A 27955-nucleotide genomic window follows, 5' to 3' on the forward strand; every position below is an offset into this window, starting at 1 on the left:
TAGGAACTCCATCCCCTCACCAACCCCCCTCCCAATTCCCCCCTCCCTTTTACAACATGGAAATGTTCTCACTGACAGCCCAGTATGAGAGAAACCAGACTAACACCTGAGCCATATACCTGACGTGTCCCATTCCAATGGTCAGGCAATTACTGGCCATCACACACACCTGACTTCCATTAAGCTTGCCTATACGGATAATGGGCAGAGCACGAGAGCATACGCTGAGTGAGGCAAAGCACGCAAGGAAACAGCGGTTCCATGATGGCAGTTTGACAAGAGAAAGACGGCGAAACAGAAAGGGATTGCAAGGATGAAAGTTCCATTGACTTTTTCGACAAGGAACCGTTGCCTTCATGAGCCTTCGAGATTGGAAAGCATAAGACCTGGAAAACAGGCTGAAGAATCCTGGATTGTATATCGGAGATACTCGGGGGCCCTCCCGCGCCAAGAACAAAGCAGCATAAATGAAATCGACACAGCCGGTGGTTTGGGGAGACCAATACCAGACCAGTCTGCGGTAAAGCCAAGGTGGCAAGCAGCAACATTGTATGGCAAGCGCTGGAACGAACATTGTTTGATAAGTGTGATAAAAGACGCAAGTAAAGTTGAACTGCTGATGAGTGATTGAACTTTGAAACAAGGATACGATACCTTTGACAGTGATCCAACACCATGTGGGTGCTCAATCGAAGGTCTCTGTAAGGTATCCAGCTGAAAAATGAGAGTGTGGAGAATTGTTATATCACAGTGGTCCTGCGGCAGGTCAAGAAAAACCCTGTGCACAATTCGAAAGTCTTTGATGTTGATAAAGTAAAGAACATTTGTAGCAAAGTTGATAAAGTTGGTCCGAGCCTTGCCGCCAGGCAGAGGGAGATCAATTAAGAGCTTTTGTGTTAGAGTGGGTCTGAGCCCAACAGAGGAGGATCTGGGAGTCAAGCGAAAATCACCTGGGAACTTGTACGTGTGAAATCCTAAGGAATTTTAGGAACTTTGATTGTCGTATTGCATCAAGTCCTCTGAAAAAGACTTTGAATGGCAAATCGACTTTGGCATAGAAGGCACTGCACCCTCTGGCTAGAGAAGCCAGAGACTGTGCTAAGCTCGAGTGTGCCGCCTTTTACTGTGCAGAAAATGTGGGGAAGGGAAGCCAGCAACTTGAATATCCTGACATAGCATTTCTTGGACACTTTTTTTCTTTTTCATAACATTGTTTCCCACACTATTTGTATTTAGAAGTAAGGATTGGCAATAGGTTTACTAGTGTACACCCTTATATTTTGACAAGACTCTACTAGGACTGCGTTATTATTATTTAATGGTCGTAGCTTGCCCGCATCTTTAGATTTAGGTTTAGATGAGCGTTTTTCAAACCCAATTTGAAGTTCAATAAACACCTTTGAACTGTGATCACTTGTGCCTGTCTTACTGTTGGATACCATGCCTTCCTTACACTACTGAAACTTTACACAGGAAAGAGTGTATATATTTTTCAGTAACTCTACCTAGCTGCCAGCCCATCCTAAGAGTGAAGTTGGATTGCTCTGCTCTGTTACCTGTTTTTTGTTTTCTCTTTTGTTTTAACTAGTGGAATCTGCTTAGATCACATGGTGTGCATAGGCCAACATCTAGTGTAAGCTGCAGAGTATTACAGTTCGAGTTTTCAAAACTCAAAAAGGGATGACGACCGGGCGTACCAGTAATACTATCCCTAGTGTGAGGTCCACTGTACCCATGATCCTTCACGTGTCGAGGTCCCTCAGATTGTTTTTTTCCGCCATCATAGACTGACACTTATAGCGAGTTCCTCTTTCGGCTTCCCGCCATTTATTATCAAATTAACGATAGCAAGAAAAACTATCCTTTTATCCTCACCGACTACTGATACAACCTGACACTGGTGAAGAACAACAAACGACCATCAAAAGACTCCAGTCGACGGATCCGTTCCAGCCTTGGAAGGCCGCTCCGGCCTTTGGCCCAGACAGTAGGGAGGTCATACTAGAATGTATATACCCCTTTTCGTACACTACATTCTCCAGCATGGGGTCTGGCATGGATTCACATGCTCATGAATATTCAGTCGTCAGGCCGGGAATCCTCGGTTAAAAAAAAAAAAAAATCCGTATCAGTTTTGTTTCTGATCTGTCTTTCTCAGTAGTAACCAATCAGTGGTCTCTGGGTCATACTGCCCCCAGCCAATGACTGCCCTCTCCCTAAGCCCGGCCTCTGGTGCCCATCCTCAGATTTTTACAGCACGCTCAAGTGTTGGGAGTCCTCGTGTTTAGCTCTCGAGCTTTTGCTGCGTTTTTCGCGCTTTTTTCAGAGATTTTCTCATTTTTCGGTCAAATAGAGCCTCAAGCTCCACCGTCTCTACATCCGATTAACAGTGATCCATTTCAGATTTTTCTACGCCCGTCAAGGGTGAAGATTTCGTCGAGTTGCACTTCTTGGAGGAGTCCAGGAGCTTCTGCGGCCTACCCGGACATGGCCCAGGAGAAAGGAAGCTCGACGCCCGGAAAGCTGTTCAGGGTTTGCCCTGGATGCCAGCTGCAGAATGTGTTGAAGGAGGACGAGCACTCAATGTCTCTACTGCCTTCATGAGGACAAAACGCACATGAAGGACTGTGCGTTTTGCAGGAACATGTTGGAACGGACCATCAAGGACCGACGCCTTCATCTCTCCAACTGGCTAGGAGGAAAGAGCCCGTCAGGTCAGAAGAAGAAGTCGTCAGAGCGGTCTTCTAAGTCCTGTGAGGGCGCCCCGGCGACCGGGGCCCAACAAAAGGCAAAGCACCGCGAGTCCGCGGGCACCGGCGCCGAACGGTCGGGCTCCTCTGCTGCCAGGCAGGGCGCATCCTCTCCAGCGCCATTGACCACGAGCCAACGCTCTGGCTCAGGGAAGAGGAAGACCGAGAACCCGGTGAAGCTTCTGGAGAGGCCCCGGTCGAGCTCAAAGGATCCCCCCAAGGTGAAGGCCCACAGAAGGTGGTAAAGGCCTTGATTCACCCGGCCAAGGCCTCTATCGAGGAAGTCGCGGCGGCCCTGGCGCAGCCTGTGGAGGTGACCTCGGGGCCCAGTTTCCCTGCCTCCGTGGAGGGAAGCCTCTTTCAGACCCATCGAGAAGACCCCCCGTGAAGACCCCAGCGGAAAAAGAGGGGGGGGGCCTGTGGCCATTGTGGACACGGACACAGCCTCCGAGGTGAACTGGTTGAAGTCTTAGAGGGCCTTGACGAGGGGGTCGAAGAGGCCCGGCCCCACGGGAGGGTTCCCGACATAGAGGACGAGAGCGACGGCGGTATAGGCGAGGGTCCTAGTCATCCGTCGCTTCCGGAGCCGCAGGACAACTCGGCAGCCATTTTGTTGGCAATACAATCCTTATGTTCGCAGATAAGGATGAGATTGCCCCTACCACCAACGGAGGAGCCGGAACCAGGCCCGACGGAGGAGCCAGAGCCAGGCCCGTCGGGAAGTCCCCCAAACAAGAGAAGACGGACCCATCCAGCCCCGCCTTTTCAGCCCTCGCGGCCTACTTAACCTTTTCCCACGTCCCCCGTCCCTGGGGATAACCTGGGAAAGGACATGGCCACGTCGGGTACCGACGACTACGGCAGTGACGACGGGACAGAGCTCCCTTCGCCTCCAGCTCAGGCCTCCCCGCCCGACGAGATTGGATCTTTCCATGCAGTGATCGCCAGGGCATCCAAGCTTTTTCAGCTCTGCCCCGAAGAGAAGGAAGGTTTCCTTTACCAACAGAGCGAGGCCAAGAGGAAGACAGTCCTTGCCGTGCCTCTGCTGGATGACATCTGGGACGAGGGTCTCACCCTTCTCAAGAACATGTCTACGACGCCTGCCAAGAGGGATCGGTACGAGAAGAAGTACCGGGTCCCCAACGTGGCCCCTTTGTGCCTTAGGGCACAACCGACCCCTGACTCGGTTGTCTCAGCGGCGGCGGCCAAGAAGAAAGGGGGGGGGCATCGGCCTCGACGTCAACTTCCCTGGCGGACGGCAAAGGAAAGAAGCTGGACGCAATGGGACGAGTTATCTCGTCGGCGCCAACAATGATTAAGACCGCCAACGCCCTCGCGATCGTGGCCCGCTACGACAGGGATTTATGGTACAGGATCGCCCCCCTGTTGGACGTCATACCAGACGACAAAAGGGCCGAGGCCCTGGAGATATTGCAAGAAGGCGAGGTGGCGTCGGACCACGCCATAACGGTGGCAACGGACATTGACACTGGTTTCCGCCAGCTAGGCAACGGCGACAGATGGCTCAAGGCGACAGATTTCCGCAAGGACGTACAAGCCAAGGTTTTGGACATGCCGTTCGACGGGAACAACCTGTTTGGGAAAACGGTGGATGAGTCCCTCCAAGCCATCAAGGCAGACACAGAGACAGCTAAGGCCCTAGGTGTTCTCCAGCAACAAAGGCCGTCCCTTGGAGGCCCACCCAAGCAGGGTGCCTCCAAGGGATTCGCCGGTGGTTCCTCCACGTACCGCCAAGCGGCCTGCTCCTCGTCGCTAGAAGCCTATAGAGGACGAGGCAAATCGGGTGGACCCCGCCATCGTCGCCAGGGAGGGCAAGGCGTCCTCCAAGCAAGATTGAACCGACCGTGGCATCGGGCCCCCACTGAAGCACCCCGGTGGAAGGCCGGCTGGCGAAGTTCGTGTCGGCGTGTGGGAGTCCATCTCCACCGACCGTTGGGTGCTGGATGCCCTGGCCCAGGGGCACGCCCTCGAATTGCTAAAAAAGTGCCCCCGCATACCACTCGTGGTCAGGAAGGAAAATCACATCCCTCAACTGCTGTTGGAGGTAAGGGCGATGCTCAAGGTGCCATAGAGCTCGTCACGAAGAGGCTCCGGGGCTCCGAGTATACTCAAGGTACATCCTTGTGAAAAAGAAGACCGGAGGATGGTGATGCATCCTGGACCTGCGACGACTGAACAAGTATATCAAGGCACAGAAGTTCCAGATGGTCACCCTCCAGCACGTGCTGGGACAGCTGGAGGAGGGCGATTTCCTGTCGTCGTTGGATTTGGAGGATGCATACTTTCACATCCTCATTTTGAAAGGACACCTAAAGTTCCCCAGGTTCGTGGTCCAAGGGCGGCACTACCAGTTCAAGGCCCTCCCGTTCGGACTGAAGGTGAAAACCTTGGGTGCCGACAAGTGCCTCGCTCCAGTGACGGCGCGGCTGCGCCTACAGGGGATCCACGTATACCCCTACCTGGTCGATTGGCTCATCCGTGCAAGGACAAGGGAGCTTGCCGTGGAACATACAGCAAAGACCGTCCAGCTACTCACGGACCTGAGCTTCTCCATCAACTTCCCCAAGTCCCACCTGGTCCCCTCGCAAGTCGCACTGTTTCTGGGAGCCAAGCTCGACACAGTGGCGCCTCTGGCCTCACCGTCGGAGGAGAGGACAAAGGCCATCCTAGGCAAGGTGCAGCGTCTGCTGGCCATGGAGGTGGCCAAGGTGAGGTCCATCAAGTCCCTCCTCGGGATGATGTCCTCTTGCAAATATCTCGTGCGCCTGTGCAGGTTTCTGATGCGCCCTCTACAGGAGTTCTTCAACGCCCGCTGGATACAAGCAACGGGCAGCTTCGAAGACAGGATCCCTTTCAACGAGACCTTCCGTCAAGCGATCCGGTGGCGGCGCACCCGCGCTCATCTGGCGGCAGGAACAGACTTTCAGACCCCCGCCCACCAGGTGACCGTGATGACGGATGCCTCCCTGGAGGGGTGGGGAGCGCATACCGCAGATCTTCACGGAAGAGGCCTTTGGCTCCCGGAGGAGAAGCCGCTCCACATCAACATACTGGAGCTCCGGGCAGTGTTCTGAGCCCTCAGGTCCTTTCTCCCGTCCCTCAAGGGCAAGGTAGTGAGGATCTTCACCGACAACACCATGATGTTTTACATCCAGAAGCAGGGCGGAACCAGATCTCCCCCCCCTGACCCCCAGCCCTATCCAAGGAAGCCCAGGATCTGTGGCATTGGGCCGTTGCTCAAGGGATGTTTCTGGTGCCGTTTCATCTGGCAGGGATAAAAACACCATCGCCGACTCACTCAGCAGAGAGCTGTGCTCGTGCCACTACGCCGGGATCAAGTGGACCGACTCTTTCAGCGATGGGGCAAACCCCAGATCGACCTGTTTGCGACAAACTCCAAGTGCCAGAGGTTCGCCGGCAGGTTTCCCAAATCGAGGAGCATGGGCGATGCTTTCTCGTTCCCCTGGGACGGCCTGTTCCTATATGCATTCCCTCCGTTGCTGCTCCGACTCATCAACCAGCTCGAGGTCCCGGTGCAGAATGATCCTCGTTGCACCGGCGTGACCAAGACAGATCTGGTTCCCGGACCTTCTGCACATGTCAGCATCCCCCCCAGTCAAACTGCCGACAGACGCGGATCTCCTCGCCAGAGAAGGCGGCGCCATCCTCCACCAGGACCTAGGGTCGCTGAACTTGCAGGCCTGTCTCCTGCAGCACTAGAGTTTGGCGGGTACGATATCCCAGCGGACTGCAAGGAGGTGCTTGCAAAGGCCAGGGCGTCCTCGACTCAAGTGCTATGGACATAAGTGGAAGAGGTTCTCTGTCTGGTGCTGTGCACAGATTAACCCTCTGCGGATAACGGCCTCCCAGGTGCTGCCGTACCTAATGTCGCTGGCCAAGGCGGGGCTAGCCCACGCCTCCATCAAGATGCATCTAGCGGCGATCTCCCACTACACCAGAATTCCAGGACGATCATCTCTGTGGTCCCATCGTCTGGTGAAAGAGTTTATGAAAGGATTTTTCAGATCATTCCTGCCGGTGAAGGCTCCAGCCCCGGCGAGGGAGCTCAACGTGGTGCTGAGCAGGCTCATGGTGCCGCCATTCGAGCCTCTGCATTCGGCACCGTTGAAGTTCCTCTCGTGGAAGACTGCGTTTCTTGTGGCCATCACCTCCGCACAACGAGTGGGAGAGATCCAGGCCCTCTCCTGTAAACCTCCATACCTGACTTTCCAAGAGACGTGGGTGGTGCTGAGGATGCACCCCTCCTTCATGCCCAAGGTGCCGTCGGACTTCCATCTGAACGAGCCCTTGGTGTTACCTGTTTTCTTCCCGTCGCCTTTGGCGCCAGCCAAGAGGACTTTGCACTCGCTGGATGTAGCTAGAGCGCTGAAGTTCAACGTGGACCACACGAAGAGTTTTCGGAAGACATCACAGCTGTTTGTGAACTTTGGACCTGTGAACCAAGGTAAGGCCCTCGCAAAGGCTTCCATTTCCAGATGGCTCTCCGGCTGCATCATGCACTGTCACCGGTTGGCAAACCGGCCGTCCGAGAGCCGATTCGACCAGAGCGATTGCTGCTACCACAGCGCTCCTATCTGGTGGTGGGCCTGGTGAGGAGGTAACAGATGCTTAATGTTGAGCCTTGCCACCTCCCGTGGTTGTGCATGTGTGTACTGCTATGTATTCTTATATTCATGAGCATGTGAATCCATGCCAGACCCCATGCTGGAGAAGGAACAAGTTACTTACCTGTAACTGTTGTTCTCCAGCATGGGTCTGGCATGGATTCACATGCGAACCCTCCCTCCTACCCCTCTGCGGCTCTTCACTTGGTACTACTGCCACTTTCCGTGCTACCAAATCTGAAGATGGCTGCCAGAGGAGGGGCTTGGGTAGAGGGCAGTCATTTGCTGCGGGCAGTATGACCCAGAGACCAGTGATTGGTTGCTAGTAGAAAGACAGTTCAGAAACAAAACTGAAACTGATTTTTTTCTTTACCGAGGATTCCCAGCCTGACGACGGGGAATATTCATGAGCATGTGAATCCATGCTGAAGAACAAGTTACAGGTAAGTTACTTGTTCCTTACTTGGTACCGCATGCGACCCATGCAGGAGTGGTTGGCGAAACAATAGTCTCAGACAAATGGTCAGTGGAACGATCTAGTTGTCGTTTCACCAACACACCGAAGTACAAACTGTTGTCACGACAGATGCCTCAATCGCTGGGTGGTGGGGGGGTTGTGCTCATTACCTTCACCACACAGCGCAGGGTCTGTGGTCTCGAGCGGCTGCTCAGAACCACATCAAGCTGCTGGAGTTACTGGCAGTATTCAAAGCCCTTCAGGCTTTCGAGTTTCACCTAGCAAAACCCCCCTCGCCCCGACACCGCTCTTGAAGGTGGTCAACAAGATCCACAAGGAACAGATGACGCTCATCCTAGTTGCTCCTATGTGGGCAAGACAACCCTGGTATCCACAGCTGCGCAAACTGGCGATGTGCGATCCTATCAAGCTCCCGTGCCCGTACATCTGTTAACTCAGCACGGGGGACTAACAGTGCACTCTCAACCTCACTCAATGAACTTGGCAGCATTGCTCCTGAAGTCAGAGTTCAGACATCTTAACCTACCACAGGGATGTATGGATATCTTGAAGGAAGTAAGAAAACAGAACACTAGGCACTGTTATTTTGACAAGTGGAGAAGATTCGTAATTTGGTACCAGTCTAAACAAATTAACCCCATAGAGTGTACGCCATCCCACATTCTAACTTATATGCTCCACTTGCTAGATTCGGGGTTAGTATTGAACTCCTTAAAGGTCCCCCTGGCGGCCTTGTCAGCCTACACCACCTCCCACAATAAAATCTCATGGTGGAAGGTGCCTGTCATCAAAGCATTCATGGAGGGTTAAAGAGACTTCACCATCCAATTTCTAATCCGCCGCCAGGATGGGTTCTCAATGTTGTACTCGCTAACCCCATGGGACCTCCTTTCGAGCTGATGCATAAGTGTAGTCTTAAACACCAAACTTGCAAAACTGCCTTCTTAGTGTCACGATGCCCGCTCCTGGGGAGCCGGCTCAGGCCCTGCGTCCCCAAAAGCGGACATCAAGTCCCCGGGGAAGGTCCCAGCAACCCCTTATAGGGGCCCTTTGGACAGTGTCCTGGCGCCTATGGCGCCAGGCTCATAGAAAACGTCAGTCCTGGCGCCATAGGCGCCAGGCTCATTATGAAAGTGTTTGGGTGCACTTACCTGATGCAGACCATGCTGCAGAACCCCGGCCTCCTTGAGGCCTGAAAGGAACTACTTTACCTGTGGGACTCATTTACCACCCGGGCGTGGTCGGGGAAGGATACATACCTGATTGGAGGAAGGACACATTCTAGGAACTTCTTCCAAGGCTATTTAAACCACACCCGATCAGCCACACGTGCTTCGCGTTGTTCTGCATCTAGCAGCTGGACGCTCACCGTGTCTGCTCCTGCATCCTGACTTCTGCCACGCCTGCCAGCATCCTGAATCACCTGCAAAGGAAGGGAACAAGAGAACAGAAGAAGGAAAAGGCCTTACCTGCTAAATCTGCATCCCGGAGACATTTCGCCGACGATCCTGAAAAGGAAGACATTTATTTTTAAAAGCACATCACATCGATCGCTGCAGCGCCTCATTCTACTCATCTTACAGGGCGCTTCCATGTTCTGCAGCGACCATCCGGATTCACAGTCGCGCCCCAGCGTCTAGGGAGAAAAAGACAATAACGAAGATGAGAGAAAGAAGGGAAAAGGGAAGCTAAATCTCCATGTTAAGACTTACCTGATGGGTCATTCCCTTTTCGTTTCGGGTCCGCACCGCATCCAGGCATTTTCGGACCCGGCCCCTAAGGGGAAAAAGACATCAGCGTTAATGAGCGAATGAAAAGACATTACCAAGACGCTCATTAAAGACTTACCTGATTTCCACAAGGATTTCACCTCTCATCTCGGGTCGGTGCCTGTTCCCCGGCATTCCGTACCCCGGCCCCTATGGGGAAAAAGACACTAGCATTAGAACATTAATGCATGGACACAAGGGGAACCACTTATCAAAAACTTACCTGGAAGCCAAGCAAGTTTGGTTCTCACCAATCCGAAAATCCAGTGAAGTAACTGGATACCAACGTGCCCCTGCATCAGAAGCAGGATGGAGAGCTCGTCCTTCCAGACCCTAAGGTGAGACGCTACGGGGAAGCACAGAAGGGTTTTGAGGAGGGTGAGAGGGGTAAGTGGGAGGCCGATTGCATTACCCCGCAGACAGTTAACCCCCTATTTTCACCTACAGAAGGATACTTCTGCGAGTCAGACAATCCAGATTTGGGGCCCGGTCCAGTCCGTCTCCTGACCCCTGCGCATCACCTTAGACGAGGTCACAAAAGCGTGAACCAGGCCAGCGCCTCCGTGGGAGTCAGGTGAGCGTTACACTTAGTGGCTTTCACTTCCATATGAAGAGTGAAGAAAATACAAGCATTGTCCGTGCAGGATCCTTTCTTTGTTGTACACAAGGATAAACTGGTTTTAGGTACGCCTCCTAGGTTCTCCCCTAAATTCATCTCTAAATTTCATGTAAACCAGTCTGTTGAGCTACCGGCTTTCTTTCAGGAACCCACCAGCTCAGCGGAGGTAAAACTCCACACACTAGATGTGAGGAGGGCGGTTCTCTACTCTGTAGACAAGACCAGACGCTAAGAAAAACAGATAAACTGTTTGTCTCCATATACCAGGCAGAGAAGGAGACCGCATTTCAAAGAATGCCATATCCAGGTGGATAATCAGATGTATACAATTGTGCTATTCCATATCACACAAGACACTGCCTTTTTTTTTTGTTGCCTTGAGCTTACTTCACAAGGAGCCACTCTGGCTTTCGTTGCAAATGTCCCTTTAGACGGCATTTGCAAACCAGCTACATGGTGCTCAGTACACACTTTCACTCAGCATTACTGCATTGACACTCATTCCAAGACAGATGCACAAGTGGGACGAGCGGTTCTAAGACATCTGTTCGCCCATGAACCTTCTCACATCCCACCACCTTCTTCTAACACTGCTCGATAATCTATGCACAGCATGTGATCTAAGCAGATTCCACAAGCCTCAGAAGGGATACATTACTCACCGTAATCGTATTTCTGATGCTTGTATCTGCTTAGATTCACATGCATCCACCCTTCCTCCCCTCGGAGAGAAGGCGCATGGATGCTTATGAGCATGTCTGATACGTATCTACTTGGATACAACTGTACGCACGCTACACTTCATGCTACCGCATGTCAGCAAAATAACAATTTGAGGGACCTTGACATGTGAAGGATCATGGGTACAGTGGACGTCACACTAGGGATAGTATTACTGGCACGCCTTGTCGACGTCCCTTTTCAAGTTTCAAAAACAACTGTAATACTCTGCAGCGTCCACTAGATGTTGGCCTATGCACAGCATGTGAATTTAAGCAGATAGAAGCATCAGAAATATGATTACGGCAAGTAATGTAGCCCATATTCGTGCCAATATGTCGCCATATGGCCACATTTAATAAACCCATTTAATAAAACTAGTTTGCATAAAAGTTCTGTGCTACATGGAAAATAACTTTAAGGCTGTGCAGTTACCTCATCAGAAAATGATAGAAACGTCCCAAAAAGTTAGATGAAATCTAACTTTAAAATGTTCCTTTAGGCATTAAGTAAACTAGACCGTGCTTGCTTCAGGGAATCTAAAAACCTTAAATAACTATTGCACAGCTAGTTGTCTATTAGAATTGTCTCACCCTGTAATATAACTATTTAATAGCCTACACCACAAACAGCTTATTGTACACTGGCATAAAAGGCAGTTGCTTAACTGCAATACCATTTTATGAGCTTATTTGACTGTTAGCATTAAAAACACATCTTACGACTGAGTCTTATGGCTGGTGGAATTCTGCGCCCCTAAAGCTTGTTTCCAGACTCTGCAGATATGTTACCACATGTGTTCATTAGAATGTTTTTTTTTTTCAAATTTCAGTTTTATTAGTTGTCAAAAGATAGCAATTTGATAATCATATACAAGCACTTTCCACCAACAAGACAGCAAAAGATTACTGCAAAAAAAAACATCAAACGTGTGTAGGACGTATAAAGTCTTTGCGGAACACATACATTTACAATAACCATATAGAAACCAATTGCATACACCCTGGCCCCCTCCCCTCAATTCTCATGTCGCCGACTGACAGGCTAGAAGACACTAGATGTTCCATTAGAACCGTTTCCATATACACAACATGGGACACATGAGCATAAAACGTCCTGTGAACTCTACATAGCAGACAACATGAATCATCACAGATTATCTCTGGGCATATGAACGCTCTACACACATTCTATTTATGTGACATACTTAGCACGAAATTCAGACCATGCTTCCTCAACTGTGGTGCGATCCCCCTGCAGGGCCGCAGTCAGATTGTCCATTCTGTATATGTTCAATGCGACCCCCAACCACTCCGTTTTGCTAGGGAGCTTGGGTCTCTTCCAGGCCATGGTGAGACAGGCTCTTGCGGCCATTAGAAGGCCTTGTATCATTTTGGGTGCTTTCAAGGTTGTGTCGTCCGTTTCAACCAGGCCGAACAGAATCAGGAGTGGTTGTTTCTCCCATACATCTCCATCCAATTCCTTGATCCAGCTAAGAACTTCTGACCAATAAGCTTGGACCACCTCACATCCCCACCACATATGACAGTAGTCTGCTCGCTTCCCACAGGCCCTCCAGCATTGTGGGCTTACCCCTTGGTACATTTTGGCCAGCCGTGTCGGATCATACTGCCATCTATACATCAACATGACGGCATGCAATTTGTATTGGCAGGATGTAGATGATTTTGCAGTTCGTCTACAAATTTGTAACCATAAGTTTTGTGAAATCTGCCTGCCCATATCTGATTCCCATCTGTTCTTGAGTATGAGGGATGGCGTAATATCGACCTCAATCAGCGCTGAGTATATAGCACTAATTAAACCTCTAGAGGTTGTACAGGTGTCAAGAATTCTCTCAAACGGGGTGAGGTCCTGTGTAGCTTATCTTTCCATATTGACCTTGTCATCACCCCCTTGAGTCTAAGGTAGAGGAAGACTGAGAGCGAGCCTATGCCAAGTGCCTCCTGAAGCTCCTGATTAGTAATGAAGGTGCCATTCCTCCAGAGTTGACCAGCCCTTTCCAGCCCAGTGTCATACCAGGTGTCATAGCTCCCTGGGTCCGGGATTGCATCCCGGATCCCTGGCGACCAGAGGTGTCCCAACGGAGAGGGCCACGTTGTAACTCCCACCATTTTCTTGCCTGGCTTCCATATTGCCCATATCGTTCCAATAATGGGGTGATTTTTGACACTATTGCGTAGCTGGGAACCTGGAACCCACAGCCATTCACCCAGAATGAAAGGGCGGAGATGGTAATTGTCCAAGGCTATCCATTGCGGCTCTGACTGCTGCCTGACATGCGGGACAAGCACACGCAGTTGGGCTGCCCTATAATGTTTCTATGTCCGGGAGGTGCACACCTGCATTGTCTTTTCGAAGCTGGAGCAGAGATCTGGGGACCCTTGGCTTTTTATTTTGCCACAGGAAGGTTAGGAGGGACTTTCTAGTATCTGTGAAGTATTCTTGGGGCAGCTTGATGGGGAGCATTTGGAACAGATAAAGTATTTTGGGAAGAATCACCATTTTAATTGCGTTTAGACGGCCCAGCCAGGAGATGGTAAGTCTGGACCACCTTTGGATGTCGTTTTGAAGGACAAGTGACAGAGGGGGGAGGTTAGCCTCATATAGGGAATCCAAGTCGCGTGTAACATTGATTCCTAGATATCAGAGTGTGGAGAAGCTGACTTTTGCACCCAGAGGGGCAAAGCGCTCCGACTGAGTCTCTACTTTTATCAATTGGGAGGAGGATTGACTTTCCAGTATTCATTTTCAGGCCGGCCAGTTTGTCATATTCCTCGATTATATCGAACGCAGCTGGGACAGAATTCAGGGGCTCAGTTAGGTGTCGTAATATGTCGTCAGCGTAGAGGCCTAGGTTATACTCGCGATCACACACTATGATTCCCTCAACCTTACCATTGTTCCTTAACCTCTGCGCCAGCGGCTCAAGGGACAATACAAATAGTATTGCCAACAGTGGGCAGCCTTGCCTTGTTCCCCTTTCCAAGGGAAATCAGCGTGAATAGCCCCCGTTCACTGCTACCGACGTTGGGGGATGGGTATAGTGCTTTGATGGAGCGGCGAAGCTTCGGCCCGAGCCCGTTCCAGACCAAAACCCTTTCTAAGAATTCCTATGACAGCCTATCGAAGGCCTTCTCGGTGTCCAGCGACAGCAGAGACGGATCCCCACCCATTCCTTGTGCTTCGTGAATTAGGTGAAGTGTTTTCCTCATGGTAGCCTCTCCCTGTCGCCCAATAACAAAGCCAACTTGATCGCTTTGTATTAGCCGAGGTAAGTGTGTTTCAAGCCGGGACGCAATGACTCTAGCATATACCTTAGCATCAATATTGAGAAGAGAGACGGGACGATAGGAGCTACAATATTTGGGATCCCTACCCTCCTTTGGAATGACAGCAAGCAGGGCCTGAGAGAAGGACGGGGGGGGGCTTGGCCTGTATCGAAGATGTGATTGAACAAAGATGCAAGAAAGGGGGCAATGAGTGCAAAGAATGTCTTATAAAATCCAGGTGTGAAACCATCATCCCCATGGGCCTTTCCCGTCTTCAGGCGTTTTATGGCGTCCGAGACTTCCTCCTCTGTGACTGGTGTGTCTAAGGATTCGGCCTCCACGGATGTGAGCGTGGGGATCTGCACTTCTTCAAGGTATGTGTCGATACTTTCGGGAGGGAGGGTGGGGTCACATGTATATAAGTCTTCATAAAAGAAGGCAAATGCCTCTTGTATGCCTTCGGAGGATGTTGCTGTCATGTCTGTGAGGGTGCCGTCAGTCCTCTCGATGAGATCGACCCATCTCTCTGCCTTCTGTGTACGGAGACGAGCCGCCAGGAGGGCGTCTGCCTTGTCGCCTTTTTCATAATATTTTTGTTTGAGGTATTGTAGGGTTTGAGCTGTCTTGCCCACTATGAAGTAATTTTAGCTCCTCGCTGAGCTTCTTAGCTTCGGCAAGATGCTTGGGTCTCTCACATGGGGATGACTGTGCTAACTTTTGGGCTGTGGAGAGCTTCTCCCTAATATTCTTTTCTATCAGTGCACGTTCCCTTTTTTTTCGGGACCCCTCCTTAATGAGCACCCCCCTCCAAGTGGCCTTGGCTGCTTCCCATACGGACGTCTTCCCAACCTCTCCCGTGTCATTTGTGGCAAAGAATTGATCAATCTCAGTTTCAAGAGTTTCTTTGCCCATAAGGAGTTATTACATCTCCATTTAGTATTCCGAGGGGCCAGATCGTTCCAGTATACGTCGACCGTAACCATGTTGTGGTCCGACCATGCCGTGGGGTGTATATTTGCGGCATAAAGTATTCGCAGGAGGCCATCGGAGAGGAAAATGTAGTCCATGCGTGTGAGTGTGTCGTGAGGGAGGGAGTGAAAGGTGAAGCCCCTATCCTCTGGATGCAGATGGCGCCAGATGTCAGTGACGCCATACAAGTCCAAGGTTATTTTGATTTCAGCCTCATCTCGGGAGGTGGGTGGATTGTGTGCGTCGGACCTGGTCTGTCTATCCACAGAGCTGTCCATCCATGTATTAAAATCTCCACCTAGCACTATGTGTCCCTTGGCCATACTAAAAACCTTTTTGGTAATTTTATGGAGGAACCTATTCTGCCCTTGGTTAGGTGTGTAGAGCGTGGCTAGGGTGACAATTGTGCCTCGAATGTTTCCCACAACCACCCTTCCTTCCTTGTCTGACCAAGTCTCAAGGGTCGACATCGGAAGGCCCCTGCAAATTAGAATCCCCACGCCCGCTTTTTTTTAAATACCAGAACTCCAGTAAGGACCCACTTCATGCGATGGAATCACCCTCTCCTCCCCCTTTTGGTATTGTGTCTCCTGCAGAAAAAGGACATCTACGTTCGACCTCCTGAATTCTCTGGCTACCATGGATTGTTTTGTGGGGGAATTTAGTCCCTTCACATTAAGTGTGCATATTCATAGTGTGTCGTTAAAGAGTGTAGGTGCCATCTTGAGCATCATGTGAGTGCTTAAGCGGCCATGTCATCTGCATCATGGTCTGTGTCGTGCTCGGTAATGCAATGCATTGCTCTGACCCCTCATGGTCCCACCTTGTGTATTTCCGACCCCCAAGATCCGTCTTCTCATGGATCGTGTGTCTTCTTCCCAGCCCACCCTTTCCTTCCTTCCCCCTTAACCCCCCCAACATTCAGCGTCCGACCCGTCCAGGTTGACATCACCCGGTCGGCCTCGGACCACCAATGGAAACCGCGAAACAAGCGGTCCTATCCTAACGTAAACATATTTAACAGTGAGCCCCCAACCGTGCAATCTATACACCACAAAAGCAACATACAAGTGTCAATTCCGACCCCCTTCTTAGGCATCGTTCCAGTGTCCATTTTACTCCACCTTCCCACCCAGGCATCCTAAACATGCAGGTCCCCGTTTGTCAAACGCGTAACAGAAATCAAACAGTTGGATCTAAAGTCTGACCCTGGGATCGGGTGCGCTCCCCGGGCCAACATACCGAAAACCCTCTGCTTTCTCGCGGGCAGCGCTCGAACGCTCAGCTTCAACCATACCAAACACCCCATTGTACCTTTGCCACGTGCTGCTTAACGTGACAGCCTGGAATCCGAGTCAGTGTTCCATGTCTTATGAATTGTTCATTCTCTGGAATTTTCTGGATCCCTGAATCCTCTTGCGCCGCGGGCCCTTAACACGCCACTCACCCTCACCTCCTTTCGATTCAGCAAGGGAGGGCCCTTCTTCCTGGGGATCCAGCAGGTCCGCTATACAGTCCGCAATGTCCTTTTCCGAAACTAGTTTCGCTGACGAGGCCTCCCAATCAAAGGTGAGTAAGAACGGATAGCCCCACTGGTACTTGATACCTTTGTCCTTCAGCATCCGTGTAATTGGGGAACATTTCTTCCTCATTGCCAACTTGAGCGAAGATAGATCTAGGTAGATTGAGATGTTCGCTTCGCCCAGTGAAAGCTGTGGTGCGTGTCTGGCCTTTTCTAGGATCCTAGCTCTGTCCACGTAATTGTGAAAACGAGCCAGTATTGATCTCGGGCCTCCTGGTCTGCCTCCAGCCCTATGGATGCGGTCAATTTTCGGTTCATCCACTAATTCATCCCTAAATAAGAGCTTAAGAATATTGTGTAGGGTTTGTTTTAGGTCAAGGTCAAGGTCGGTTTCGCCATCCTTTTCGGGCACGCCGAACACATGAAAGTTGTTGCGGCTCTCCCTATTTTCGAGATCATCAATCTTTAGGCGTATTTGTTCTTCCCTATTTCTGCGATGCAGTGATCCATTTGAGCCTCCAACGTGTTCAGAGAGGTTTGATTGTGCTCGACCTGTTCCAGCCTGTCGTCCATTTTGTCCATTCTTTGTGTGATTTTATCGATTTTGCTGCCTATATCTGCTCTCATGCTTCTCATCTCGGAAAGCAGGTCAGCAACATCTGCCTTGGTGGCAGCGGCGTCAGATCCTACAGTCGACATCTTGGACTCGGCAGGTGGCCTCAGGGAGTCGTGGGTTGGTGTAAACCTATATTTCGCCAATTTGCCCTTATGGTCCATGAGTGGCGGGACCCCAAAGGCGAGGTGCGTAGGTCAAAGCCATACACAGAGAGCCCCTTCGGAATGGTCTATTGAGAGGTATACGCTTGTGTATGCGGGCTCCTTCCTCCAGTGGCTAAGCGTGTCGCGGGGATGATGTTAAGAGCTCCGTAAACAGCTAGCCACTCTTATGTAACTAATCGCCCTTCAGATCTTCTTGCTTCATCCAACTGGGGAGCACTCCGTGGTGTAGGACGGCACAATGCTCCGAGGCAGTACCCAAGAGAGATTTCAGTTTGAGGCCTGCGCAGCTACCGTCCCCGGATCTTGCAGGTTCAGGAGTATGCGTGGGTTCCGAGGAGGGCACACGCCCTTACTGTCAGGGGCCCAACCCTCTCTCGTGACCTGTTCGAAATCTTCTAGCGCCCTTAATAAGACCCGAGGCGCATCGGCTTGCTTATTCTCACCGGGGGCCAGGTGCCCTGCGCAGCCCCCCAGCCAAGTTGCGACTCAGGAGAGGGCCCTCCACCTTCCCTGCTCGTAGGAGGAGAGTCCACTCGTGAAGGGCCGGGACAGCTTCGAGCGGATGGAGCCGGCCGTCTCCTAGTGTGACTTGGGCGCACGCTCGTGCATGAAGCGACAGCGGAGACCGCGTAAACTGGGCCCGCTCCTCAGCAGTCTTGCCACGGGCGGACCCGGTGCCCAGTCGGTCTCCCTCCGGGTCCCCGGGACACAGGGGTGAGGGGGTGCTTACCTGTGCGCCCGTACTTGTTGGTGGGCCCAGGAAGCGGTGTGCGTCACTGAATTCTCCTTGGTTCTGCGCGTATCATGGCGGGATCTCGTAGGCCTGCCCTTCCTTCACGCGCCCAATCTTGCAAAGGGGGGTTTCTCCAAGAAAAAGACTCCGTTTCAGTCCAGGTTTACTCCCAGTATGTCCAGAACACTTCCAATGCCTATTTCCGTCAAAGTTATGGCCGGGGGGGTCTCGTGGTGGGGCTCAATCCACTTTTCGGGACCCTTGCGCGGAGCCTACACGGAAAGTATTCCCATCCGTGCGCCCCCTGGTGGCCGGAATGTTTAAATGTGTGCAGTTTTCTGTCCTGATAGCAGAGACTCCATGAGCTGTGATGCATGCACCAACCTGTTTTGTGCTAAACAAAATGGTAAACAATTATATTCCTCGCGCAATGTCTCTAGTTTGTGTTGGATATCTGTCAATTATTATTGTGTAATGCCTAGCCAGAACTGCCACCAATCTTTGTTCTCGAATAGTTATAATTTCCCATAGACTTGGAATGGGTAGGTGCACGTTCTTGTTTATGAACAATCGATCCAAAGAAGCGGTCTTGGGTGCCACCGGATTGGCCTACAAGTTGCAGATCTGGACGCGCTGCAAGAGCAGTGGGATGCCGAAATGACTTTGCCTAGGTTGGCAAAGACAAGGTCTTGAATATAATTCACTGACAGCAGGAGTTAACACAGGGGAGTAACTACCTTTTCAGTAGCAGTAAAGGGACCAATCAGAAGAGTATTTTAGCTTTTCTCTGCCTTGCACCCAGGGACCCCAATGTAGAAGGTACAAGAAACCTAATATGGCAAGTGCCAGACAAATAAATCTGTTACAAGTACATGCATGTAAGAGAGCAGGCACTGACCTGGAAATTGTGGTTCAATGTTGTCTTTAAATTTAGTTTTTAGTGAATGTTCAATGACAATTCCCAACAATTTTATTATCTTGATTGTAACTGGAGTAGCTCATAGCTAGAATTAAGGCAATCGCACTATGCCTATTACAACTGACGCTGAACATCTTTTAATTTTTGTTTCCCCACAGGTGTCCTGTGTCCAAATGTATATCCTGGTTCATGGTAGCAATTGGGAGCGACGTCTAACAAATGTAGCAATTGGCACTCTAAACTAAACATCACAGTTGCTTAAGTTGCCTGTATAGATTTAACTCTTCATTATACGTTGTCATGGCAAGCAAAAGGAAGTCCACCACGCCATGTATGGTAAGAGCTTCGGAGGTCGTTGAGCAGGATGATCTTGACGACGACGATGATGTTTTGATAAATCATTGTGCAAGTTCTCCCCCTCGGGAGTCAAATGATGACTGGGTATCGCAGAAGGAGAATTCTAGTAAGGAGTGTGAGATACTGGAGGGAAAGCCATCCATTGAAAATCAATCCAAGAAACTGGTAGGTGGCTATGAGTGCAAATACTGTCCATATTCAACACTAAATCTGAGTGAGTTTACAGAGCATGTGGATATGCAGCATCCAAATGTTATCCTCAACCCTCTGTATGTGTGTGCAGAGTGTAACTTCACAACCAAGAAATATGACTGCTTGTCTGACCACAATATCAAATTCCACCCAGGAGAGAATAACTTCAAATTGAAGCTAATGAAACGCAATAATCAGACGGTGTTAGAACAGTCAATTGAGGGCAATAATAACACTATTCCTGCAACAAACAGCAGCCTGGAAAATAATGAAGACGATGAAAACATGTCTACTGAGATTTCCATAAGTAAAACGCCCATTATGAAAATGATAAAGACTAAACAAGAATCCAAAAAGGGGTGCCGAAGGCCAGAGGAAGCAGCTGTTGATATTAACACACAGAGAGTGAGTCCTTGCTTTGTACCTGAAACCACTAACATTTCTAGCTATATGAATGGAAATGAAATGCTACAAGATGGATTTTCTCATGTAATGCCCTCGGTTCAGCTGCCACCAAACATAAATCTTCTTCCCAAAGTCCCAGTTCCTCTGAACAGTAACAAATATAATTGTGCACTAGATACAAATACAACCCTAATTAACGCCTTCAATAAATTTCCCTATCCAACCCAGGCTGAACTGTCCTGGTTGACTGCCGCCTCCAAACACCCAGAAGAGCAAATACGGATTTGGTTTGCTACCCAGCGTTTGAAGCATGGCATAAGTTGGTCTCCAGAGGAGGTAGAAGAAGCAAGGAAGAAGATGTTTAATGGTACTATCCAACATGTTCCCCAGGCTTTTACTGTGCTCCCAACGCAACTGACATCCTCAACAACAACAAAAATGTCACAGCCCCTTATACAGACTGCTTTGCCCTGCCAGATACTTGGCCAGGCTGGTTTAGTTTTGGCGCAGGTCACAAATGGTTCTGCCGTTGCCTGCCCTCCTTTCACCTTCACTGTGGCTGGAGCAGCTAATCAAAGCCAGAAACGTCCCTTGCAAAATGAACAAATTAATCCAGAGGTCAAACGGCCACACACAGCTCGGGCACACGTTACTAGACCCTACGTGACTCCGTCACATGTGTCTCGATCGCACAACGATGAACCAGAAATTGAACAATCGGAAGGTTCGCCATCCACACCCAGACGAAACATTAGAGTTGGGACACCACCAAATGAAAGAAAAAAAACAAAGGAACAAATAACAGCCCTGAAGTCGAGTTTTCTCATTAGTCCTTTTCCAGACAATGCCGAAGTGTATAAATTAATAAACATTACAGGGCTTTCCAGGAGTGATATTAAAAAGTGGTTCAGTGATCACCGATACAGGACCCAGAAAGGAATTGTGAACATCACAAGTGAATCGATAGAGAAAGACCAAACAACAATTGCTACAAGATCATCACGCGAGTACCACATATTTCCAGAAATAACACGGCAAACTGACAAAGAAAAAATTGGAAATCATCTAAAAATACTGGAGAGCAGTTTCACTAGAAGCTCTTTCCCAACTCAAGTGGAACTAGAAAGGCTAAAGGCAGAGACCAAGTTAAATAGACGAGAAATTGATTCATGGTTCAAGGAAAGAAGAAAGATCCGAGATAATATGGAACAAGCTGTTCTCGATTCCATGGGCTCCCATAAAAGAACGAGAGACCATGGAACCCAAAATGGATCTATAAATCAATCTGGCCGAAGAAATAGTCCTGATTTAGTCAGTTATTTTTCTGTGGTAGAGAATAGGAGTAAACAGGAACAGCTTCATTTCCTTAAAAGTACTTTTGCAAGAACTCAGTGGCCGTCTCCGCAGGAATATGACCAGTTGGCATATCAAACTGGGCTTGTTCGGACAGAAATAGTGCGCTGGTTCAAGGAGAATAGATATTTTCTAAAATCTGGAAACTTAAAGTGGATGGACCAATACCAAAACTTGTATAATCGTACCAGCGACCAGAATGATGATGAGGAATCACTAAAAGTGCCTGGAAGTCCAAAGAATGGTTTAAAGGTTCTTAAGCAATACTATGACGAGCATAAGGAGCTGAACGAAGAGCACTTAGACAGGCTAGTTATGAGGTCTAAAATGAGCTATGAACAAGTGAGAGATTGGTTTTCACAGAAGCAAAGTGATGAAGCAATGTACAGACTGGGTAAAAGTGGACACAAGGAAAAGGGTAGCATGGAGAATGATTCTGGAGGCACAGATCGGGTGGAGGTCGGAGATGAAGATGAGGAAGCCGGTTCAGATGGTACCAACAGCTGGAGTCCTACAGCCCAAGAAGCGCAAGCAGATTTGGGAGATTCAGATTCTGAAAGCACATCTTGAGGCAATGGCCACACTTAGACAGGTAACAATGCCATAGTCTCCTGGTGTTGAACATACCCATAGATTCTCACAAATCACGTCTTTGTTTACTAAGATTTGAACCTTTGGAAGTGGCTGGGTCTTTATTAATGCTTTCTCCTTGGTGATTTTGTCCCAGAAAGCCTATCACCAACTCTTTTTTTTATTATCCATATTAATCCTAGTTGGTTAAAGACTAGCATTCCAAACAGCAGCTATATAGCCTTCTGTATAACACATCCAGACTAATCTTTCCCTTGGCCACGTCTCGAAGTCTGGGGTCTTGAAGCTATAGCTGCTCTACAAATAGTATTATTTCCAGTGAGGCTTGGAAAATTAGTACATTTAAAAAAAAGAGTTGTCATTTCTTCTGAAACTCCAGGATTCTATTTTGTATGCTGCTTTGTTTTTTAAGCTGATTTGCTTTCAGGCTATTCAATTAATGTCATTTTTGTGGTGGCTTAATCTATTCTATCAGGAGGGGATGATTGGCTTTGGAGAGGCTTAAATCTACACCATTTAAATAAACATTTCTATTTTTCTCAATGGGTCATAAAAATAAAATAACCGTAAGGTAATTATGTTATAGAAATTCCTGTCCTGATAAAATGATTTAGAACAGCCTGATATGCCTGCAAAACCACTGTCTGAACTATAATTTGTTAATTGCAGCTAATAAGCAATCTTCTTATCTTCACCCTTGTCATGTTTATGGTGGTACAGAACAAAACCATTATTCTCAAAGGTCTGCACTATTTTGCCTATTAGGAATTCGACTTAAGAACTGCAATATTTGCATTTGGTTGTTCACCTGTGACAGTATGTAGTGTTCTCCTCACTGTTAGGGTGGGTTGTGTTAGAAAATAGACATCAGCTTTTTCCCATGTACTGCTCTACAAATATGGGATCTCTAATTACGAACTCAATCCCAGACAAGCCAGAGAAATAACATTGTATATAATGAGTAATCTGAAGCAATCCAAACTGTCATGTACTGCTAATTAATCTGGCTTCAGTGCAAATTAACTGATTGTCATTTAAAGTCCCTGTGCAATCCACTATTCCCCCTCCCTCATTTTCCTTCTTTTCTTTGCTACTTGTTCCCCCTCTTTACCTCTTACTTTGACTTAGTGGCAACCTATTACTTTGGGACTGCTGTATTGTGAACCTGCAGAAGTTTAAAGTTAAAATCAAGATCCGTTTGGTGTCCATGTATGCTTCTGCCTACCCAAAATCCTCCTTTTAGTTGGTGACCTCCTTAGATTTTTTTTCTTCCCAATGTATGTTTCTGCCTAGAATAGGAGCAGAGAAGGCACCGGAAAGACCACTTAGAAAATCAGATCCAACCAGGTACCCTTTGATATACAAGCAGAGGGTGTGCACCTTGACGAGGTCAGATCTGAGACCTGTTGGAGAATCCTACCCAAAAGCACAGAAGGAAAGGCTCTGGGCGGCGTATGCCATGGAGGATGCTAGATCAAAAATGACCATGCCACAATGGCTCGTAGTAGTGGAGCAACTAGCTGCCAAACTGCCATCAAAGTTTGAAATCGAATTCTAAGACCGTTTTTAGGAGCCCCATATAAAGGATTGGTTCTAGAGAAGCCATTTAGTGCAGATCCCTGGTACCACACAGTGCCTACCACAGGGAATTTGAGCAAAGTACTGCTTCAGCCCCCCAAAACGTTAAAGAATACGTGTGTGGTATCAATACTCTACATACATGTGAAAAAGGGCAAAGGACACAGTCTGCTGATTCCAGACCAAAAACTCTGAATGCGTCAGATATCAGTATAACGGGCAGTAAAACGAATCGCAAATAAGTCATGCAAAAGCAGTAACAATTTACTTTTCTAGCCAAGAGTGTCTATAGCCGCCAGAGGGGTTCCTTTTCCAAGAAAGGGATTCAGAAGAGTATGAACAGTGCATGCCCCCTTCTTACATAGACTTTGACTAGTTGGTCTGTATGAAAGTATATCAAGGGCAAAAATCCCTCCTGAAGACCTAAATGCCATGCACTTATGAAAGCACAGCTTGCAAGTGGAAAGACGCGCTTGTCAGACTAGGTCTCTTTGCTGTTCAAAATAGCATAAATAGACTTGTGCAAACCCTTCTTCACAAAAAAAACAGTGGTACGTCTGTGAAGAGAAAGACCTGTTGTTGGACTCCTCAGAGCAAACCAAACCTCTTAAGTCATCCTCTTAGAATGATTAAACTTTCTCACCATCATTTGGTTCAAGGAAAAGGGTGGGAATGAAACCGATTTCTAAGTGGACACCCTCTGCAGAAAGCTACATGCACTAGGACAAAAAACCACTGCAGCCTATAATATTGTCATTGCTACTGTACAACCCACCTTGCAATGAATGATCACTCCAAATGGAAAAAAAGTAAGCAATTCATCAAATGTTTCTGGAGGAGACTGGTGCACAAGGTCAGGATTTTAGCAAGAGGCACAAATTGGATCCAAGAAGTGCCTTGATTTGATTTTTTATCAACGTCAGAAATGACGGATAGAAAGTGAACTGGTTCTCGTATTTTATATTGTTTGATTGTAGCGCGTTAGCCAAGGCTAGATAAAGAAAGGAGAGCCCAGCTGATGCGCATCTCTCAAAAGATCAATCGCTGATCTCAAAATTGCTGTACTCCATGGTAATGTCAGTACTGACAAAGCCTGGAAGACCTATGTCTTCAAATGTATGCACATTTTCAATACACTGACATCTGACACTATGCCAAATGACTCATTTATTTCCATCCATAGAGATGCAGGACTCAAAATTCAAACCTGACACTTTCCTTCAATTTGCCCAAAGCTGTTGACTGACGCTGCCTTAAGAGGCTGATGGGGCTGATGCAAAGTCGCCAGACTGTTTTCGGGCCCAGCCGCATCAGTCCTCAAAAAGCCCAAGCTACAAAAGCTTCCCGGAGACTTGTGAGGGCCTCTGTCTCAAGACAGACCCCACACTTTTCTCAGGATTTAGATGAAACGCAATCCATATATTATATTTTACAGACTTCTCACACTGTGCTCAACAAGTCAAAGGCTTAACACATGACTGCTTGTGTCTCCTCCTTATCGGCCATCTGGAGGCACAAGACCAATATGTGGATGAGTGTGCCACCACTAATCTTGCACAGAGACTGGCCTTACCTACAGAGTTTCAATTGGGATGCACCTACGTTGACTGGCACTATCCCATCCCTTCTTCCTTCCTGAGACCATTCTGTGGACTGTGATCCCTCCCTCCCCAATTTTCTTTTTTCCTTTCACTTCTCCTTAATTCTACTCACCTCCTGCCCCACTTATTCACTTCTCCTTAATTCTACTCACCTCCTGCCCCACTTATCACAAGGTACAATTTAAACATTGAAGAATTCAATGTGTGTGAGTGGTTCAACATCTCTAATGCATGCCTCTCTGTGCAAACCAGGTACACAAATGGCACAGATACGGGAACATGTAATCTCAGGAGGAGCTTTTTAAATTGTAGTGATGTAATGTTTTCATTTCATCCCTGACTGAGAAAATGGTGAAGGGCTTGAAAGCTTGCAAGTAAATGAATGTTAGCCTAATCAAAATATTAACTGGTTTCCTTTTGCCTCAATACTCTATGTATCGGGGGTCTGCAACATTGGCTCTCCAGATGTTTTGGACTACAATACCCATTAGCTCTATCCAGCATATTCAATGGTGAATAGTCATTAGAATTGTAATCCAAAACCTCTGCAGAGCCACTGCTTTATGTAGTAGTAAAACTATTCAGGGCAACTGGAGAAAAACATTTTGTATATAATTTCCCTAAGGAGGTCTGGAAAATCCCTACACTTGTGGCTCTTATTCAAGAATGCCTCCCGGATTAATAAAAATCACTCTTCCCTCCACCAACTGTACTGCTCTACTGTACATAATTTCAAGCCCAATTCTGGAACCCGCCTCTTAAAAAGTGCTGTGCTGATCTTGAGCAAGGTTCATGCTACAAGCAATAAAATAAAAAATAAATATTGCAGACTACCCTCATTTCCAGGTTTAATTTTAGGACAGCCCTCAAACTCCCGTGCGGTTGGATGGCTGTCTCTGCCATTTTATTCTCCCCTCCAAGTCATGAAGGTGTCAGTGAATGTATATGGTTTGTGCTTAGGAACACTTTAATGTTTGGGTAGGTTGGCTGATGAAACAAAGGAGCCCTTAGCCTAGTGTGCTTTATGTACTCTAATATTTACGCTTAGAACCCATTATGCACAGACATTGCTGTCAAATATATAATTCTATACTATAATTCCTATGTTGCCAAAATACTCTTTGATTTTTATGCAAAGAAACAAGGAAAACTCACTGGTGCTATTTGTGCTGCCGTCTTTCTCATTAGGGTATTTCCAAAGTGTACAATGGGAAATAATGTTTCTGATGTTTGTTAATCTGCTTAGAATCACATGCTGTGCATAGTCCGACATCCAGTGCTCACTGCAGAGGAATGCATCTTGTTTTTCGAAAGTCGAAAAGTGGACGTTGACATAGGTGTGTCTGTAACACTATCCCTATAGTGACGTGTAGTGTACCCTCACGCGTCTAGGTCCATCAGATTGTTTTTTTCCACCCAGAATACTGGTCGCCTTAAGCGGAGCTCAAGAGACATTGCCATTGTTAGACCTTTGGTCGATTTTGTTTAATTATTAACTCGCATCACCCCCAGCCCTCATTCGACGGCCATTCCACATCTCTGCCGAGACCTGATCTTCGATGGACGGTGGTTTTCGACAGACGGTGATCCTATCGGCGCTGATGACAACGTGGCCCGGCCTCGCCAGCCTACACAGTAGGGAGAGTGGTGTCGGGGTGGACATTTCTGTCTGGTACTAGAATGCCTTTCCCTTTCTTCCCCCTTTCCTTCCGGGTCGTTATCACTGGTTACATCCTCAGCTATGGAGAGGACTCCTTTTAGATTTTGCCCAGTTTGTAAAGTCAATTTTCCGTGGAAGGACGAGCACAAGCGGTGTAACCGCTGCTTGCCCCTTGAGCACGACGAAGCTAGTTGCGCTGCCTGCAAGCTCCTTCGTGCCCGAAAACTTTGAAGGCACGCAGAGTTAAAAGGTGGGCAGTCTATGGAATGTCAAAGGCTGATTCCTCGCCCGCTGCCGCCGAGTGCGACAAGGGTGACAGTGATGACTCGACCACCGTCACGGAGGTTGTTGACACCCCCCTCCTCCCAACAGAGCGCTCTCGCTCCGTGGCATCTGCCGACGGGCACGGCTCTGGCCCTGCTTTGGGGGATGTACACCCTGGCGGCGCTGACGGACAAAACATGTAAACACAAAGCACACAACCCCCGGCCATTCTTCGAGTAAGTCGAAGAAGGCCTCTGCGCCAACGGGGATGCCGACACAGCCGACCGTCCCCACCGACGGTAAGGGTCAGCAGCCCTCCCCGCAGCCGCATTCGCGCCTAGCGACCGGGCCGGCGAATACAAAGGGCGCAACCCCTAAAGCATCATCCGTCGAGACGCATCGCAAGAAGGCGTCCGTCGACAGCAAGGTTCCAGCTCCGCCGACAAACAACTCCTCACGATCAGCTCCCGGATGGGAAGTTGGTTGCCGAAAGCATTGCGAGGATCGTCTCCGAAGACGGTCAAACGGCTGGTGAAGGAATCGCCCAAGCCTGCTGAAAAGGTCAAGGAGACGCCGAGACCTAGCAAAGGTGCAACGGGAGCACCCGAACCCTCCTCTAGGTCGAAAGAGAGACCCAGAGCCAAAACTCCACCGTCTGCTCCATGGGACGGTTTCTCAGAGGGAGACTGTGGTATTTCCTCCACTTTATGGGAAAGATCTCGACGCCGAGAGGCGGAGGAGCAGGCCTTTCTGCCC

The 27955-nt window shown here is 48.8% G+C and overlaps 1 protein-coding gene across 2 annotated transcripts in view; it reads left to right on the top strand.

Annotated features, from left to right (window-relative positions):
- ZHX2 (zinc fingers and homeoboxes 2) overlaps positions 1–27955 on the top strand; it is a 216191-nt gene that overhangs the window by 96318 nt on the left and 91918 nt on the right. For both annotated transcript variants that reach the window (XM_069621569.1, XM_069621568.1), the window contains one exon: positions 19357–22097. In XM_069621569.1, the coding sequence (XP_069477670.1) occupies positions 19499–22075 (2577 nt within the window). In that variant the 5' untranslated portion in view covers positions 19357–19498 and the 3' untranslated portion in view covers positions 22076–22097. The remainder of the gene's footprint in view (positions 1–19356; positions 22098–27955) is intronic.

This window comes from Ambystoma mexicanum, chromosome 5q, assembly GCF_040938575.1.
Source record: "Ambystoma mexicanum isolate Mex_15411 chromosome 5q, UKY_AmexF1_1, whole genome shotgun sequence".
NCBI lineage: Eukaryota > Metazoa > Chordata > Amphibia > Caudata > Ambystomatidae > Ambystoma > Ambystoma mexicanum.